This window comes from Cyprinus carpio, chromosome A22 (assembly GCF_018340385.1).
Source record: "Cyprinus carpio isolate SPL01 chromosome A22, ASM1834038v1, whole genome shotgun sequence".
NCBI lineage: Eukaryota > Metazoa > Chordata > Actinopteri > Cypriniformes > Cyprinidae > Cyprinus > Cyprinus carpio.
In genome coordinates, this window is record NC_056593.1 from 11,290,807 (window position 1) to 11,310,275 (window position 19,469).

A 19,469-nucleotide genomic window follows, 5' to 3' on the forward strand; every position below is an offset into this window, starting at 1 on the left:
TAGCCAAAACGACTCAGTAATTATGACCTTTTCACATGCAGTCTCAATAACTGAGGCTCCGGCAATTAAGTAAACCTTCTTGTCGAGGAAGTTAAAAGAGGTTGGGAATTGATTAACAAAACAAAACGGGTTATTTTAGTGCAACGTATTACTTAATTGGGAAAACGCTCACTCTGGCCATTTTGAGCCTCATCCCCACCCATACCTCTTCACAGAAATGATCAGAACGGCGGTGAGCGTGTGGTCTCGAGCCCCAGAAAACCTTGGCCCACATCCAAACAAAGCCGGTGGATCTATTCTTCCCCTGCCTTTCTATTTGCATATCAGAGGGCTGTTTGATGTCAATGAGGGAGAGCGGCAGCCCCCTCTGTGCCTTTAAAAAGCAAACACGGCACATGCAATATTCTGTAAGTGCATGCAAATGAAGGGGCCATTTGATTTCATTTGAATTCCGAGATGGACAGAGAGAACTAGGGAGGGGGCTGACAAAAAAAAAAATCAAAAAGAATGAAAAAAAAAAGGTCAAATTTATGCATTCGGAGCTTCTGTTTTACATATGGCTCAATGTTCGTTCATATAATGCTGAGCGGATTAGCCGCTATATACACCTTTGGAGTGGCACTGTTTAATAAAAAAATAGAACTAATTAAAGCTCTGCAGAGCAGAAGGGCTGAGAAATCCAGCGGTGCAGTGGAGCAGACCGAAGTCGGGATATTTGCGCAAGCGTGCATTATGATGCATATGTCGAAAGCATCATAATACTAATCCGTCCTGTTCCTCATTTACCGACAATCCTTCTGCAAACGCTTTGTTTGCGCTGGGAATTATTTATGCAGGAGGAGATTTGGCAGTGAGGGGTTTTACATGCAGACCATTAAATGTGGAGCATCAGGTTGTAGATGCGAGCTGCAGGGTTGTCAGGAGGAAACAGGATCACTGAGCGAATCGAACGTGCGGAAGCTGCATGATACGATTGTTGTAACATAACCAAAGGTCTCTTAAAAAGGGGTCGGGATGTAGATCATTTTACCTTTGTTCGGTCGTCTAGCAGCTGGTATGGTGGGAATACTCTGAGGGAGGAAAAAGGAAACTGCTGACAAATCGGCATGTGTCCTTACCTTTATCATTTGTGAGAGGTCCCCGGCGTCTGCGAGTTCCAGTACTATATTTAGCTCATTCTCTTCAATGAATGACGCGTGGTATTTAATTACATTGGGGTGGTTCAATTGCTGTGTAGAAGAGGGACAGAGGAAAATGGCAGAATGTCAGTGACTGTTTAAATATTAACAAGACTCTGTGGGTCAGGAAAGCCTGCAAATAAGACGGGGACAGAAACCAAAGCAGATGCTTGTATGAAGGTAAACATGAAATTATAGTCTGTTTGAGTTAGTCTGCTCTCTTCAAAGTCAAATGACTTGAATGGAACACATTTACGACTACTGTGGTAATATCAGAAAGAACAGAAAAATGGTTAACAATAAGGGTTGTCATTTAATTTGTGTAGTGTTAATTATGGTTAAAAAAAAATAAAAATAAAAATAAATAAAGTCCAATAATGTCCAGTCCAATAATGTGTGTGTGTGTGTGTGTGTGTGTGTGTGCGTGCATGCATTTGCCTGTGGTTGTGAATATACACACACACAAACACATACATATACAGGTGCATCTCAATAAATTAGAATCTCGTGGAAAAGTTCATTTACTGTATTTCAGTAATTCAACTAAAATTGTAAAACTTGTGTATTAATGTATTAGTAGTTTAAGTCTTTGGTTCTTTTAATTGTGATGATTTTGGCTCAAATTTAACAAAAACCCAACAATTCACTATCTAAAAAATACACCATCAACAACATTTCAAACTAGACATTAATTATCCACTTCTAATTACCTTCAGAAAATCTTAGAACAATTTAACAAGTTCTGAACAGTCTTCCGGGTGGTCCAAATTCAAAAAGCCCACCCTGAAGTCCCTGCATAAGACATGGCCCGTACACTAATTTAATTTAAGTCCAACGGATTTCATCACCAACCAGGCAAAATGTCCATATCTGACAATAACAGCACAGCTGAAGCTCCATGCTTTGAGGTATCATTCACATACAGTATGTAGCACAAACAGTGTAAGATGAAGTTAAACAATAAAGGCGATGGGTTTGTTCACATCCCTTAAATATGACCAATGGCATAAGTGATGCTTGTCCTAGAAAGCACCGCTAATAAACAGAAGAAAACAAATGCACTGAATTTTCTGGTTGATGTTAACATCGTAGGCCAGGCAACAGCAGTGCATGGCAGTATGGCATGATCCCCCCCAGCCCAAGCCTTCAGCTTTTCGCTGTTTCCTGTTGGTTGGTCAATAAGTTGCAATCGGTTCTTGCACTGAAGACAGCTGTGGGGGTGGGGGTTGCAAAATAAAAGGAAACAAGTGTATCAATGAGAAGCGAGACAGGCAAAGGCCCTCGCAAGTGGGAGGGTGTTGGGCCCCCGCTACTCGCTGTGACACAGCAGAGGGGGTTATTAAAGAAATGTTCATGCCACGCGCTGATACAGGGGAGGACGTCTGCGCCTCTGTCGCCATCCTGTGACTTTCGTTAGATGTATTTTTGGATCACACAGCTGCAGCGAGTGCAGCCGGCGGTGTCAACCCCATTCTTGCTTCCCCTTAGCTGGCACATCCAATGTGGCCGACATGAAACGCGGCGTGATGTTGACTATAATCACGTTAAACACTATAATTTCACTCTTGTTTTCCATTGGGAACAATATTAAGCCAACCCTCTGTTTACGACGAGGCCGATTAGACTGACAATTATATTATGAGAAGCCACACTTGTGGGTTCTGTGAGCGATTTCGCAATCCCGTTGCTTCCTCTCGAGTCTTGAAATGTTAATAGTTGAGGGTTTCGAATGGACTGCAATATTAGAGGAAGAAATCAACTGAGGGCGGTTATGAAATCGGTATGATAAAAGTGTTTGCGATTTCTGTTGAGAGCAAAAAAACGTAACGAGCAAAACATTTCCGCATAACAGCGTAATTTTGTTTACTATGGGAAACGGGAGGGGTTTCAAAGTGACAGAAAAACAAATAGACAGATACGCCAGGGAGGGGCGGCTCACGTCGGTCTCCCTCATTATTTTGATTTGCGACTCTTTCTTATTTTTCTCCAGCTTTGTCCGCTGAGGTAGAAGGCATGAGCCTGTGTTCTACGCAAACGGCTTATTAGTGGCTTGAGGTGAGCTGGTTATAACGAATGAATTCATTAGCGCTGGAGTAGAAATGATTGTGTAAAGGAGTTAAAAAAGGGGCGAATGAGAGACAGGAAGAGGAGGAGGAACATGGTAGGAAGACCAGAGTTGTGGTACCCTCTGACCCCAGCGCATTCGGTTGGTAAAGTGTCGTTAAGGAGCGTGACGCTGACCTTCATCACCCCGCCAGCAACGTGACCTCTTCACCCGCCACCTCTGCTTCCTCCCGTGGGAATAAATGCATCTCAGGGGGCTTGAAAGTGCCACCTTTCTTCTTTCTCTGTTCTCATAAAAAGTCTAGAGGTCGCCTCACCACACTACCGTCTGCCACAAAAAAAATTCATAAATAAATCAAATACATCAAGCATGCAAACAAAAACAATTCCCATCAAAGCATTAGCTTTGTTTTTGAAGCTCATTTGAAGTTCTCAACTTTGCCGACGCTGGCCGAAATTCGGCATCTCTTGTAGAAAACGCATGACTTTGGGTCACTTTGTTGCGGGAGATCACCGTAAGGGTGATCAGCCCTTTTGTCAGATTATTACTGTATATACAAAAGAACAAGAATATAAAAAAATAGCAGGGCGAAAAAGACAGCAATTATCTTGTCTCAAAGATGATGCCTACAGACGGAGATGGAACGTGAACTGGCTCCGCAATGCATGCAATCGGAGCTGAAACAATTAACATGACAACACAGAGAGAAGTGTGTGTGCTTGCGTGTGTGTGTGTGTGTTCAAGGAAGGTTTATCCGACAACCGATACAAAAACACAACAGAGCAAAGCGAGAATCCAGACACCTCAGATCAGCTAGACATCAGCTCTTATTGGAGTTGTCATTAACTTTCGTTAGTGCTTGTGCTACCGCAAGCAGCAGCCTGTTTAAGGTGGTTTGATGAAAATGATTTATTAGAGAAAAAAAAAACCTGTTAAGAAACATCAAATGAATCACATAAATAATAAAAAATAATTAATACATTCGATATATATTTAATATATTTGAAAATATGAAAGCAATAATCTAATCATATAAAAAAATTAATACATTTGTCGAATACTTAATATATTGTGGCACTGCAAAGAAAGAATCTAATAATAAATAAATTTGCTGGCCTAAAATGCTTATTGTCGAAAAACTGTATTTTGTAGAAATACAAATTTAAAAATTTGCTGGCCTAAAATGCTTATTGTCGAAAAACTGTATTTTGTGGGGAAAATTTGCTGGCCTAAATGCTTATTGTCAAAAAACTTTTCTTTGTGAATCACTCTCTCTCTCAAAGAAAGGGAAAAAAAAATCTTGGCCTGAAGGCGACACAAAGAGACCGTAATCTGCGGCCTAACAGAAAGTCGAGCCTCTCTTTTCTCTGGTTTCTTAGATTCAGATCAGATTGTTTTCTGTTGATGCATCTTGCTCTCTCTCTTTGGCATCCTATCAGGTCGGCAGATCTATCAAAAGGATTAGAGATCCTAATAGCGGCACATGGTGTCGGTCTCCTATTTCTCTGGTTTCTTAATAAACAGGTAAAAAATTTCTTTGGTGCAATCTTGCCGAGCTTTGCATCCAGGAGGGGGTATGAACTCTCTATGAAAACCAGGAGGGAGAAACTCCTGTCCCACCAGAGAGTATGACACCCCTGCCCAGAATCAAGCGTAAAAAATTTTGGTACAGGGTGGTAGAGCACCTGCGTTAATGTTCCTCACTGAAAACCAGGACCCCCAAACTCCTGTCCCACCACATCTACACCCCTGCCACCTCAAGCGTCCCTATTTTCCCAGATCACTTCAAATGCTTCTAATTGGTCAATCACAGCACTTGCAACACAAAACATTCTAATTGGTCAATCACAGCACTTGCCAGTCAAAACCTTTTGCACAATGACCAGTCAAAACCTACTACACTCAACAACACAACCTTCCATCCAAAAACTCTTACAAATTCATGCTTTCCTCCAACTATATTATCCTTCATGCTTTTGACTTTATTTCATTACCATTATATATATTCATTACTATTAAATTTATTATTGATTTTCTGTATTTATTTGCATTACTATTTTATTTATTTATTTGTATTAATTTAATTAGCTTTTAATTTATAACTAATATTTTTTTCTTTATTAGTATTGATTAACACATGTAATTATTTATTGAATCTATTTGAATATATTTATTTGCACTGTAATCTTTTTATTTATTACAAATTAATATTTATATACTTTATTTATTTGTATTAATACATTTATCTTATATTTAAGACTTTTTTATTTTTATTATTTAAATACAATTACGTGAATATTTTTAATTATTTAAATTACAAATAAAAGTTTCATGTTCGCATTGATAACACAATTTATTTTGCTATAACGGGCTGACTTTATGTCATACTTGTTGTAAAACAAGCTTGTTTGTGCTGTTTTAGAATATCAAAGCTGATTATGCAGACAGTATGTTAGATGTATCTGTTAAAACACTGTTTGATCATGTCTGTCCTGATTATAATAAAGCACAGTGTAAAAAGCAAACAGAAAATGTTATGAGCATCTCAAGGCAAAAGTCTAAAAATCAAGCCAAAACTTTCAAACCTAAAGAGAGTGAAACTAGTCCGAATATTACATTCTTCCTTCGTGCAATCAGGGTTGCACAACATTTGCGTCAGGAAACATCGCCTATAATAATTATCCTAATCACAAAAGGTGGAAACGCTGCCCATAGTGGACCTCCAACCTGACAGCTTTGAACCACGTACAAAATCACAGAGATTGAAGTTGATATTTGATCTCCAAAAATCTGCATTGCAATATGTATGAAATATTATGTAACTGCAGCTCTAAAGTTTGCATTTTCAAGTCAATACTATAAGAACACAACAAGTGGCATGAATGAACTGCATTATGGGAAATACTCACTGAGTAAAGACTGTTACTACCTGTCATTTTTAAGGGCATATACAAAAATGCCAATTGTTTCTGGGCTCATCATTAGTGTTAATAAAGTCATTGGTAGTGACAGAGTCGACCGCAGTGTGTTAAGAAAGCAGAAGCCATGGTAATCGGGCACCAGTCTTTTAATCTAGAGCTTGCCAATTATTTCTTCCAGCACGTCTGCTCTGCACAGCCGGAGGAAACTGTGGAGCTTTTTTTGTGCTGGCTGTGTCTGTGAATATGTTTTATGGCAGAAAAAGAAACAGATTCAATCGTGATTATCAGCGCTAAAGCCAATCAGATGCCTGCTTCTGTTCAAATTAAATTTGCAGAAATGTATTGATGGCTGTGTGTGTTTTGGTGCTTTACAATCAGTCAATCCAGTAATGTTTTACATTATGATATCGTTTTTGTTATGCAAAATTCATGACTTAATGTTCCAATAAATAAATAATTAATTAAAAGAAAAAACTGATTCGCTCAGCCTCTGACTTTGGATTAAAGTCATATAAAAAGTGTTGACAATTTCCTTTAGCTGTGCAACCGTGTTTTGCAGCAGAACAAATGAATCAAGACACAAACTACAACAAACTGCCATCCAAACACGAATCTCTCAGAGTGGCTTTTGGACAGTTCAGCTTCATGCTTCAGCATTCAATAGAATCTGCTGACATACCAAATATTACTATATATTTATTTGCAATTATTTTGTTAATTATACAGGTTTCAAACTGATAATATCGCAACTAAATATTTACAATACATTTAATTGCAATAACTTTATTCATTAAAAATGCTTAACAACATGATTAAATTGTGATATTAACAATGTTAAGTGTATGCAATTGCAAATATTGCAAATCAATACACTGTAAATATTTAATCACAATATTAACATTTAATAATACAAACTAGTGGTCGACCGATATTGTTTTTTTTGACAGCCGATGCCGATATCTTGGAAAGCAGGGGGGCCCGATCTAAACCGATTTTTATAACCCAAATATAATTTTAAATTTTTAAATTTGACAATGGATTAAAAAAAATAAATGTGTAAAATAAACATACTTATACTTTAGATGACAAAGCATTTTTCACAAATAAATAAATATTTAACAAAAATATAATAAAAAAGGAAGTAAACACTGTAACCAACAGGGCACTCTGTATTCTGGGAAGTTTGTGTGCATCGGGAATCATATTTTTTAAATAAAGGCAGGGTAACACTTATTTTACATACAGCACACAGAGAAAATGACATGAATATGACAGTGGGCAAATGCATAAAGCACAGCATAATTTGAAATCACGAGTTTAAAGTTTAGAGCATTCAATTAACAAGGACCGACCATCACAGAGAACACGCGATCATGCAGAATAAAAATACACACTTCATAAGATCTCATGCTGGATTCTACTAAGTTTGCAAGATTTGTGATATTAAATGTTCATTAGTCATTCAAAGATTTGTTCAAATTAAATAAACGCGTATTTGCTTAATGCTGATGGCAAAAGAGAAAGTATTATAATGTTTGCCTATTACTAATAATATAAACGCAATCGTTATAATACTTTTTGTATACATGAACTCCTTTGTTTAACCGTTCCATCTGATTATTAGACAGACTTCTATCCATATTTAAACAGAACTGCAAAATGCCAAATATCGGCTGATATATCAGCCCACAAAAAAAAACTTAAACAACATTTAAAAACCGCCATTGTTAAGCAATTTCAGAGCAAATACACTGTCCAAAATATCAAGAAATATTGTAAAATGTTATAATAATAATAAATATAATATAATTATAATAATAAATAAAATAAATAAATATGCATCTATTTCTGGCTAAAATAGCTAATATAATTAGCTATGATGAGAGTTATTTTTTGTGGTATTGCTGATATACCATTTTTAAAATGTATTTCCATTTAGTAATTTTTTTGTTGTGTCATTTTTACTAGTTTACATATACATATACATATATATACATATATATATATATATATATATATATATATATATATATATATATATATATATATATATATATATAAAATTTTAGTTTTAGTTATTTTAGTTGCTTTGAGAAGTAGCAGAAAAAAAACTATTATTTAATTTTATTTTTATTTCAGGTAACGTTTATTTTATTTCAAGTAATGAAATGTTTACACCAGACTTTACTGACATAAAACATAGACTAAAAATTTCATTGCAGAGATACTGTAAAATATACTTTTCACAAATAAAGACAAACAGCATGAAAAGTTCTTACCTGCACTTTTTTCAAAGCTACCGGTGTATGGTCTAGCATGTATGTAGCTCGATAAACCTCGCTGAACTGTCCTCTTCCAATCTTTTTTTCAATGTGAAAATTGGCTAAATTGTTATAGCCCATATCCTGTTGGATTTTCTGAAAATGAAGAACAAAACAAGAACATTTCAAGAAAGCGAAATGCACATCACACAGCTTTCGTTTTATGCTTTTGCATTCATCTTAAACTTAAAATGACAAACCAAACATGTCCCCACAGATTGGCCATTGCCAGCCAAATTCCATGATTGTGTTTGTTAATATGCCAAGAGAAGGAAGACATCTCTGGAGGGCATCTGGGAAAGGTGTCATTAGGGCGATGTGTCAGGGCGAGAGAGTGTGGAAACGAATCAACATTAAGCATCCACTTTGAATCCAAAGGACAACATGAATCTTTGCCGTATACTTTCTAGATAAATCAGGCGAGTGGTAACATCCCTATTTCTGAAGTGACTTATGCTGGACCAGTTAGTGACAAACCACCCCGAGTGCTCTTCCCAAGAATACATGCAGTGCCTTGACACTTGCACTCTAAATTTAAAAATCTAAACAAAAACCCAGAATTAGCCCCTCGGAGATGGTGTAAGCAAATAAATTAATTAATTAACACTCTGACCTTTAGAGGCTTTGAGTGTAAACTTTAATCCCACTAACATTCTGGCAACTGGAGGTGACAGATAGTGTAACGCAATATGTCGTGATGAACTACCCGAAGATGGCCATGAGACGGCCTTGAAGGCAAATTACATTGTGAAGATGCGAAAGGGAGGGGCAGGGTGACACAAACCTATTCTTGTAAACATGCTGAATCTCTTTTATTTATAGTCATGGAATATATTTTCATGTTATAATTCCATATCAAGCTTAAGTATCGCTCAACTCCCCGAAACATTCATCCATTAGGATATTCAGTCATGGCAACAAACAACGACTTGGTGTGAATGGCATCCGTGTCTTTCTTACAATACCAGAATACTTGGACGATCTGTCAAATCCATCAACATTATTGTGTAAAACTGTCTGATATATATAACGGGTTGAACTGAAATAAATGAGCTGCAGGAAACACTGCAGCTTGACTAGACACCGGAGGGGTGGATGTAGATCAAGGGGCAACCAATTTAAGAATTTCATTGTTTTCCAACTTGACAGCTTTAAGGGGAAAAAAAAAAGATGTGAGCCAAAGAATTGCCCCATCCAATTAACACACTGAGGTAACTTGTTTTTCCATGTGACAACACACTCTCAGCCCCTTCTTCCAGGGACACATCTGGTGCAGCAGAAGCAGCGCTCTCTTTCTGCCACCGCAGTGAAGAAAGAAAGCTGGATCTGACTAAATTTAACAATATCAAGCTAATATCCAAGACACTAGGTTTTTCAGCAACGTGCAGAGTGTCAAAAAAAAAAAAAAATAGCACAATAACAAGTTGTTTTATACAAACCAAGAAAAAAAAAAAACACATAGGGGGTCAATGACACATTTTCTTTAACAAAACTAAAACTATCTATTAAAAAAGCTTAAAACTATTAAAATCTAAAATAAATATTATATTAAAACCATAATCTAAATATAGAATAGTATATAAATAATGCTAAAACAACACTGATTAGTTAAAGAATTTAAAGAATTTATTTTTAATGACATATTTATGTAATAAAAACAACACTGATTAGTTAAAGAATTTAAAGAATTTATTTTTAATGACATATTTATGTAATATAATCAATAACTGCTTCACTTTTGTCAGCCAAATAAAAACCATGGGGTGCAGGAAAACAAAACAGGAAATTACATCATAGAGGACCCACGCAAACGTCATGTTGTGCAATTAATAATAGATATTATAAAAATTCATCAATACATACCTTAGAAAATATATTTATATTTTCTTATAAATATTTACATTATACTTAAGTTACACCAAAAGAAAATAGCATACATAACTTTCGAAACGTAACTTTGCACCAGATTTTTAAAAGATTTTGCTTTTGGAAATTTTGACCAATATATTAAAAAATTGTACCACATTTCTAAGAACTTTGCACCAGATTTTTAAAAGATTTTGCTTTTGGTTATTGTGGACACTCTAATTAGTCATTGACCCATAGATGATACATATGTATTGTGTTGATTTTGGTCAGCAGCGGATTGTCCGCAGAGGGCCAAGGCATTGCTTTCACTCCCTGCATGGTCGCTTGACAAATGTTAGCATGAGCCTCTAAAGCGGCATGACAAGCGCATGCTGAGAGCAAAGTCGAGCTAATGTGTTCTGGCATGCGGCTCGCTAATCACACATTTACATATGCAATGACCTACATTTGCATGTCAGCTCGCGCACTGTCCAGCCTGATTAACGACGGGCACCTCCCAGCGCTGGGGAGGCCGGCATAGCGGCGGGAGGAGGCCAGAGGGTGGCGACTTTTTTGGCAGCCGAAGGGACGCACTGCCAGCCAGGATTAGGCCTGACGCGGCCTGAGCTCCAGACACTTCATTAGAGGTAATCTGTTTAGCAGTGGGCAGTGTATGTAAACTTCACAGGCCATTTGCGGCACCTTTCTGCCCCCTGGCCTTGCCTTCAAAGGGCAGCAGGGGCGCCCTGACTGACAGCTTGTCTCATCCGTGGCTTTGCTCTGCCACACAATTTAGAGCACTGAGCTGACACGAGATGAACCGCAGCAGCCGAGGATCTCCACGACCGCCGGGGTCACTCGACAGCAGCGTGACACGGTTTGTACAGATTGCAGCTTGCAGGAGGGGCGAGAGTTCAAAGGGCTCGTTGACACTCTGCATGAAGTGGAGAAAACAAAAATAACGCACGGAGGTCAGAGGAAAGGGGCCAAGAACTGCTTGAATTGGGATGCTGAACAACTTTGACGCAAAGCTTTTCATTAAGATTAAGGGGGCGACGATAAATCGATTCATGGATCGATTCTGCGATTTTTTTGAAAGCATCACGATTCTCTCTGGAATCGAATTCTGAGCTTAGTGATGCACAGCAGATGGCGCTCTAGGCTAGATTTTAACTGCACACTTAATGCTTAGTCATGTGAGTGATTAAATGTACTTGCATCTCAGCTTTTATGCTGTGAGATTAATGTAAACGCAACTTGAATGTGAACACTCTGTAATTCGCTTCAACCTTTTCGAAAGTTAAGAATGGCTGTGACTAAAGCACGCAGTGCCATTTGCTGTAAAAAACTAAGCTCAGAATTGATTCCAGAGAGAATTGGGATTCATTCGGAAAAATCGCAAAATGTCAGTTGTTTGTTGTCAGTAGTGTAATGATGCATGCAGCACAGCTCACACTGAAGTTACTTTCAAACCTCTGTTGTCAATAGTGTAGAGATGCATGCAGCACAGCTCACACAGAAGTTACTTTCAAACCAAGCCACTTTCTATTGGTCAGTATGGCAATTGGTGTGACCAACTTGAAAATGAGCAAAATCTGCATGGGGAATTTTTTCCTCACAGAATGACTTCATTTTGCCCACAAAACATCGCAAAGCAATGGTAATGTGCCCACGACAAATGGATCATTCCTGCTCTTTGGCAAGTGGAGAAAACCAAAATAAAACACGGGGTGGGAGGAAAGGGGTCGAGAAGGGCTGGAATTGGGATACCGAACAACTTTCATAAAAAATTAAGATGCGGTCACATTAGTGAAAATTTGGGGTGCAAAAAGTCTGCTGTCTTTTGTCAATAGCGTAGTAATGCAAGAAGCAAAGCTCACATAGATGTTACTTTCAAACCAAGCCACTTTCTGTTGGTCAGTATGGCAATTTATGTGACTAACTTGAAAATGGGAACAAAAAAAAATGACGCACAGAGGTAGGAAAGAAGTGGCCAAGAATATCTTGAATTGTGATACAGAACAATTTTTGCGCAAATCTTTGATGCGGTCACGTTAGCAAACAATAATAAAGCAAAGCTCATGCAAAAGTCAATTGTGTAGCAAGCAACTTTCATTTGATCAATGCGGAAAATTCACGTTTTTGCCCTCTCAAAAACTCCCAATCACACTGATTCCTATTGGAATGACTGGATTCCGCCCCGTGAAATTTCGACAAACAATGATAAATGTGACCACACCTTTTGATCCTTGATTAGTGTCTGCTCTATTTCTCTCCAGAAGTCATGATCGAAAAAGATGTCTCTGTACTCAATCTAGAGTTAAAATACATCTTTACCCCTTTACATAAGAGCTTGTCACACAAGCAACTATTGTTGCTTCTCCGGTACTATGTCATTGTTGTTCTATCTCAGGTTTCTTTTACGAATGTGAAGCGACAGGCCTGTGCATTGCTGCCACCTTATGGAAAAACTAATTAGTGTAAAAAAAATTCAAAATTGCACAAGCAAATTTTGTTAGAAAATCAAACTGTGAAAATACAAAAAAAAAAATTGCCCATGCAGATTTTGTTAGAAAATCAAACTGAGCACATACAGTAAATGTATGTACTATGCTGATGTACATTATAAAAAAAAAAAAAAAAACGTCGCTTTGGTTAAATAAAAAAAAAAAGGTCAGAGGGGACAGAAGATGCAGCAGAGCATGCTGGGTAAATGACTCAAAGGGACAACACATCACAGAAGCAACAGCAAAGGATGGAGGGTTGGCCAATAGAAACACAAACGTAAAAAAGAAGTGAGAAGCCGCATGACAGGGGATGCGAGATAGGAGGAGGAGAATGACGGAGGACAGGGCGGCAGCAGTGTGGAGACTAGGTGTGAGCTGACAGCACAACACTGCCAGCGGCTGCCAAGGAAAGGACAACTGAAGCGCTGCTTGGTGGTGGTGGTGGTGGTACGGCGCTTGGTGGTGTTGGTGTTCGTTGGTGGGTGCTGGAGGGGGGATCTTCGTGGTGGGGGGGAACAAGGGTCAACGTCTCTCTCCAGGCTGCATCCTTTTCATCAACGTCTCTCTCCAGGCCAGGCCCATGCAATATTTATACCTCCTTCGCCCCGCTCCTTTTCAATCTGCTCCAGGATTTAAAGCCCTTGCTTTACAAGGGGATTTTGCTTCGTCGAAAAAACGCAGTGACGATTAAAATCGGATCTGAAGATCTCACCCTCCCACTCACTCTGAGAGCAAATGCACCATCAAATATGCACGCCTTACCGACTCATCCGGCATCTCCTATGCATATCCATCAAACCTTGGGGACTTTAAGATATGATATCGGCATATGCGTGATTGCATACACAATTCAGCATTTTAGGTTGCTTTTTTCCTTCCAAGGGAATACAAGTCGATCTTGGATGCTTGTTGAGAGTCTTGTATAAGTCATTCTCTTAAGCTGTCAAGGTGTAATCCATTGGCAGACTTACCTTGAGTGTTGCGTTCAAACTAATGTCAAATGTCTCTCATGGTTTATTAATGATGGCAGGCATGTAGTTTTCACCACCTAGCTGTATTCGACAACTATCAAATTTAGCACAACAAGACCATACAATGTGTCACGGAAGGTCAAACGGTGTTGGATTTTTCCTAATAACTAAGGTTTAAAAAAGCCACATTCCGATTTACTGGCCAATACCTTTTGATAAAATGAGTAAGTTTAAAAATTTCAAGAGACTGTATGAGCCCAAAACGTATGAAATCCCAGAAGCAGTATATTGTTTAAGCAAAACTCCCAAAAATAATAATGAAACAAACAATTACATAAAAACTTTAATCATACTGGAATCCTATATCTGGAATCCTGTAGTCTCTATGCTTAGGTTGTTCCATCCCATTTAAAATATTTAAACATTAAACATACTGATTTTAAAAACTACTGGATTTAGCATTTTTACCCACATCAGTTATCTGTATCTGCAAAATTCAACATAGGACAATTGACAATTAAATTACTTTATAAAAGCTATTCTAAACTTAAGAAAACCAATTAATTACTTCATGAAAAAATAAACAAAAAACTTAATTTCTCTTGAAAAAAACCAACCAACTTTTATGAAAACAATTGAAAGTCAAAAACTAAGTGTGCTTGATTAAAGCTTTTTTACTTTTGTCAAAACGAATAAAATGCTTAGAAACCGAATGCATTATGATTTATTATATAAAACTAAAAATTCCCAAAAAAAAAAAAAATACGATACTAATAACTTTAGTTTAAACAATCAATAACTTGTGATTATGTTAATGGTTCTTGAACAGTTCTTGAAAGAGTTTTTCTAATCCAATGAAAAAAATTCTGATTATATGCATTTAGCAAGACCTTTAAAATAACATTATAATAAAGTAATAATCTTTATTATAAACATTTTTATATTTTCAAGATGAAAAATGCAAAAAACATGTCAAGGAAAGTTTCTTAAAATAAATGTATTTTATTGGATACTGTGTTCATCTATAATAAAGTCAAGAATAACAAAATAAAACAAAAAAAATTAAGATTAAAATAAATAAAATAAATGTATTTTACTGGATAAATAAATGAAGATACCAAAGTTTGGTATCTGATGTTCAAAAAGCTTGTATCGGTAGTGATTACTCAGTAAAAAACGTTCAACCTCTAATTTAAACATAACTCATGACCTACCACAAGACGACTTACAATAATGGATTCGGATGATTGGAGGGAATTAGTCTGGAGGGTGTGAAAAGGAAGTACGACAAAAGAGAGATAAAGAGAGCGAACGAGGAAGAGAGAGAGCAAAAGACTGCTAAAAGCAGCAGATTTTCAACACCTCTGTCTCTGGCACTGGAAACACATGATGGCTCCTGTGTGCAGGAAACGCTGCTTGTGCAGAGAGCAGAATCTCATTATCACCTCTCACCCGGCACAGCGGAGAGACAGCCGGAGCAGACCGCCGCCTGTCTCTGCGAGTGGATTGACAGACACGGGGAGATTTGACGGGGGCAGAAGTGGATGTGGAAGAGGGCGACAGGCTCGTGCTACATGCTGCTAAGCAAGCAGGTGGTGAGTCAGGATGGTAGACGGCGCAAAAAAAAAAAACTCAAGTGGCTTTGTAGAACGCCAATATAACAAGATTACAAAGAAGGTTTGGCTAGACTGTATGTGTGTTTGCGTTTATATTTGAGAGAGCACACAAACCTGTGGCTGAAACACTGGCACCGGTGGCTGCTGGCCTTGTGATTGGGCGTCCATCGTGACAGCAGCAGTCCCTTACACCCCTGCGAAACAAACAAACAAACAAAATAAGATGCATCTACCATTCCCGGCACGGCCACAGAAGCAAACCTCCCTCCTTGTAATAATCTCCAGTGAATGTAGACGTGTGAATCTGGTAATAGAATTAGGGTCTGAAGCACTGCTCCTGACAATCACACGCTGCTGTGGAAACAGTCGGCGTGTCACCTCGCCCGAGGAACCCGATCCGCTGAGAACACGATACCCATTGTGTTAATGAGACCTGTCAAAGAGCCACGGCACTGGAAACCCTTCAAATTGAATAGTAAGACTCAATTGTTAAAACTTGTAGCCCATTCGTCGAGCACCAAAGCAAATTATTGGAAAAAAAAAAACTTGGATGTGTTTAACCAAATATAGTGTGGCCAGAATACTAGACACACAGTTAGAGTTAAAAACTTAATGTACTACAGCAGGTACAGCACCAGTTCCACCACCAAAACTCAATATTATAACCAGCTATATGATCTCTAAATTAGTCAGTTAAAAAAACACTGATCTGAAATGCACTATAACTAGTGAATTGAAATGATTTTTTTACTCAAACAAAAATTCAATTGAAATGATTTTTTTACTCAAGCTGAAATTCAAGATTTCATCCAAAAAAAAATTGATCTGAAATGCACTATAACTAGTGAATTGAAATAATTTTTTACTCAAGCTGAAATTCAAGATTTCATTTAGCCAAAATCCAAAGATGAAATTGAAAATATAGTTTCAGTAATTAAATTTAAGTAACTGGTTAATTAAACTCTATGCTGTTCAGGGTATCATGTTCTAGTGAAGCTCTTCTACAATGAACTGCTTCTCATTATTTCAGCTGAACAAATTTTACATACCAATTTTTGATTGAAAGTAAGCCATTGACTTCCATAATATTTTTTGTCCATACATGGAAGTTAATGGCTATCATCTACTGTTTGGTTACCAACATTATTCAAAATATCGTTTGTGTTCAGCAGAAGAAAGAAACTCAAGACAGGCTTGGAACAACTTGAGGGTGAGTAAATGATGACAGAATTTTGATTTTTGTGTGAATCGTTTCTTTAAATGTTATTCTGGCAATAATTCTGAAGAATGAAGTCAGGTTATAAATGAAGAACGAAGCCAGGTTTTGTAAAATACTTAAATGCTCAAATTAAACTTTTTTTGTGCTTTTAAAAAAAATCAACTCATACCTCTTTCAGCAACCAAAAAGTAAACCCAGTGTTTTTTGCATTCATATTGTATCTGGACTTAAAAGTGGACTCACTTCTGTTTTTGAAATATGCTCAAATGGAATGTGAACAACTTTAAGTGATCCAAACCTAGTGTGCATTTTGAGATTAACTGCAAACCTAATCAATGGCATCTGCCAATATCTGTTTGCACACAGTAAACGAAGTTAGCTAATTAACAACAAGGGGTCATTTCATCTAGTACCAGAAACAACATACAACAACCTTGTCAATGAAAAACTGACATTTTGTTTTCAAATATTTTTGCCGCTATAAGTATTGCGTAAAATGTGTTTCTTCAAATTTAGAATAAATTCAAATTTAATTCAGAAAATGTGCACATCTTATTCAGGATCATTAAATAGTATTATATCTGTCATTCTGCACTCTAAATATCGTTTCTTTGGCTATTAAATTAAATTAAAAAATGTCGCTTAACCACAAATATGAACTCAAATATTACTTCATTACTTTTACACACAAACACCTTTCAATAACAGCCACCCATAAAGCAGCACCTAGTAACAGCTGAGTCTAGTGCTCCTGGAAAGCCTACAGAGACATTAATGTGGGCACAATAAAGCGTACGCGCACGTAGGAAACAGCGAAGATGTGTTGTCTTTGCAGAGCCTACGATGAGAAGGAATAAATTAGGCCTGAGCTTTCGTCAGTGACAGAGAGCAAATATAAAAGACGGCTGCGCACTTTTCTTTACATCAAGCTGGGAGATGGCCCTGTGTGCTGCAGCCATCAAAATTTTTAATGATTGCTCGGTTGTCACTTCACTGCGGCACGCAGATCGGGCGAGCTTGCTGTGTCCTCACTATACTGAAGGAATATGAGCGAGGGTTAAAAAAAAAAAGAAAGAAAGAAAGAAACACTCCTTTCATAGGCCATTTACATGTCGCTCACTGCAGTGAACGTCCGTCTCCGCGCGTTGTCAGGGCTGAGTGGATCGAGGAGCTCGAGCCAATTAAAATACCTCATGCCGGTGAACGGAGAAACGGAGCTGAAGCTGTCACCATGGCAAAATAATATCAGCCCGGTTTGTTGAAGGTTAATAACACTAATTAAGCACCAACCCCACGTCTGAGATTTGAGTGGCAGTGCGAGCAGGACAGGGTTTGTTGCCGCCGAAGATTTGTTTCTGTTTGCCATTTTTGCAGCTTAGCTAAATATGTCTCCACATTAAGGATTGTGGAAACTGCTTGGGTGATGCATTTTCTCTGGGGAAGAACTAGTCGTGAAAGCCACACAATTAAACAGTCTCTCTACAAGTATGTAATTAGTATTGGAAGAGTAAGTTTTTAAATTAATGAAACACACCCGAGCTCCAAAAAAGCATACTTGGGAAACCCGCTCTTTGTTCTTTCTTTACGAAACTTCAAAATGCAACTGAGGTGAATAATTCTGGGAACTAATTAGAGATTTGAGACAGCAGTCACTGGACAATGCTGCCGGCGATGTACAATGCTGCCGTCGTCAAACTATTATGATTAAAAAACTATTTTTTTACATGAATCAGAGTGGCAAATCCAATTTCAAACACGCTTTTGAATTTTAAAGTGAATATGAAATGTTGTTTGTAAAGTAATGTGATATTTCAAAGCAAACAATGCATGATAAACTATACGCTTTAATGCTGTGATGCCAAAATCAATTTCAGAATTTAGAATAGAGTTTTGCATTAATATAAGTATTTAATATTGGTCTTATTTATGAATAATGATTTTAATAATTTCTTATTCATTTTAAAACATTACAATTGTCTTTCCCTCTCTTTCTTTGTCTCTATGAAACAAAATAATTGTATAAAATAAAATAAAAAAAAAAAACTAATGCTGTAATGTCAAAATTTACTTGTAGAAATTAATACAATAATTTTAATATATTTTTTTTCATGAACAGAGACTGTAGTGGCAGCAGAGGCCACTAAAAACAACAAAATATGCTAGGACTGGGTTTAAAAAAATACAAAATAAATTTCTCGATTTTAATAGATTCTCATTTTCATGAACCAATATCGATTCTTAAATCCCAAGCGATTCTGTTTTCAGTTGATGAACGAACCATTCAGAAAGTGCACCTTCCATCCAATAAATAGCAATGTGCTAAGCTTTGTGCTTACTTTTGATATGAAACCGTCTCAGATTTCAAATTCTGTCCATTTTATTAGGAAATTCAAGCAATAAATATCATTTTGGCACTCTTCGTGATAGATTGCTGTAGCCACCTCAGATCAAGCGAAGCGGCAGCGCACGTGAAATGATTATCTCTTTCACTCTGCGCAAATTCACCTGTATGTAAATCAAACGCATAGCAAAAGACTGCTGAGTCTTAAATATTAAGCATATTTATTTAAAATAAAGTATTAAGATTAACATATTTATATAAACGTATTATTTATTTGTATTTTGATTCTCTCTTCGGCAAAATTCATTTAATACAATTTAGTTAACGGTAGAATTTATTAGTTCAGATATATATTATTATATATAATAATAATAATACAAATATTTGAAATTATATATACAACATTTTAATATAAAATATTAAACACTTGTGTGCCAAAATTATAATATATAGAATATAGACAATAGAATTGCGTTAACAGT

The 19,469-nt window shown here is 37.1% G+C and overlaps 1 protein-coding gene across 1 annotated transcript in view; it reads right to left on the reverse strand.

The window, feature by feature from the left end:
- The window catches only part of LOC122135018 (serine/threonine-protein kinase Nek7-like), a 68,678-nt gene that overhangs the window by 31,513 nt on the left and 17,696 nt on the right, over positions 1–19,469 (reverse strand). The window contains exons 2-4 of the mRNA XM_042712454.1: positions 15,542–15,621; positions 8,411–8,581; positions 1,119–1,262 (exon numbers count right to left, since the gene is read on the reverse strand). Coding sequence (XP_042568388.1) covers positions 1,119–1,262; positions 8,411–8,581; positions 15,542–15,595 — 369 coding nt within the window. The 5' untranslated portion in view covers positions 15,596–15,621. The remainder of the gene's footprint in view (positions 1–1,118; positions 1,263–8,410; positions 8,582–15,541; positions 15,622–19,469) is intronic.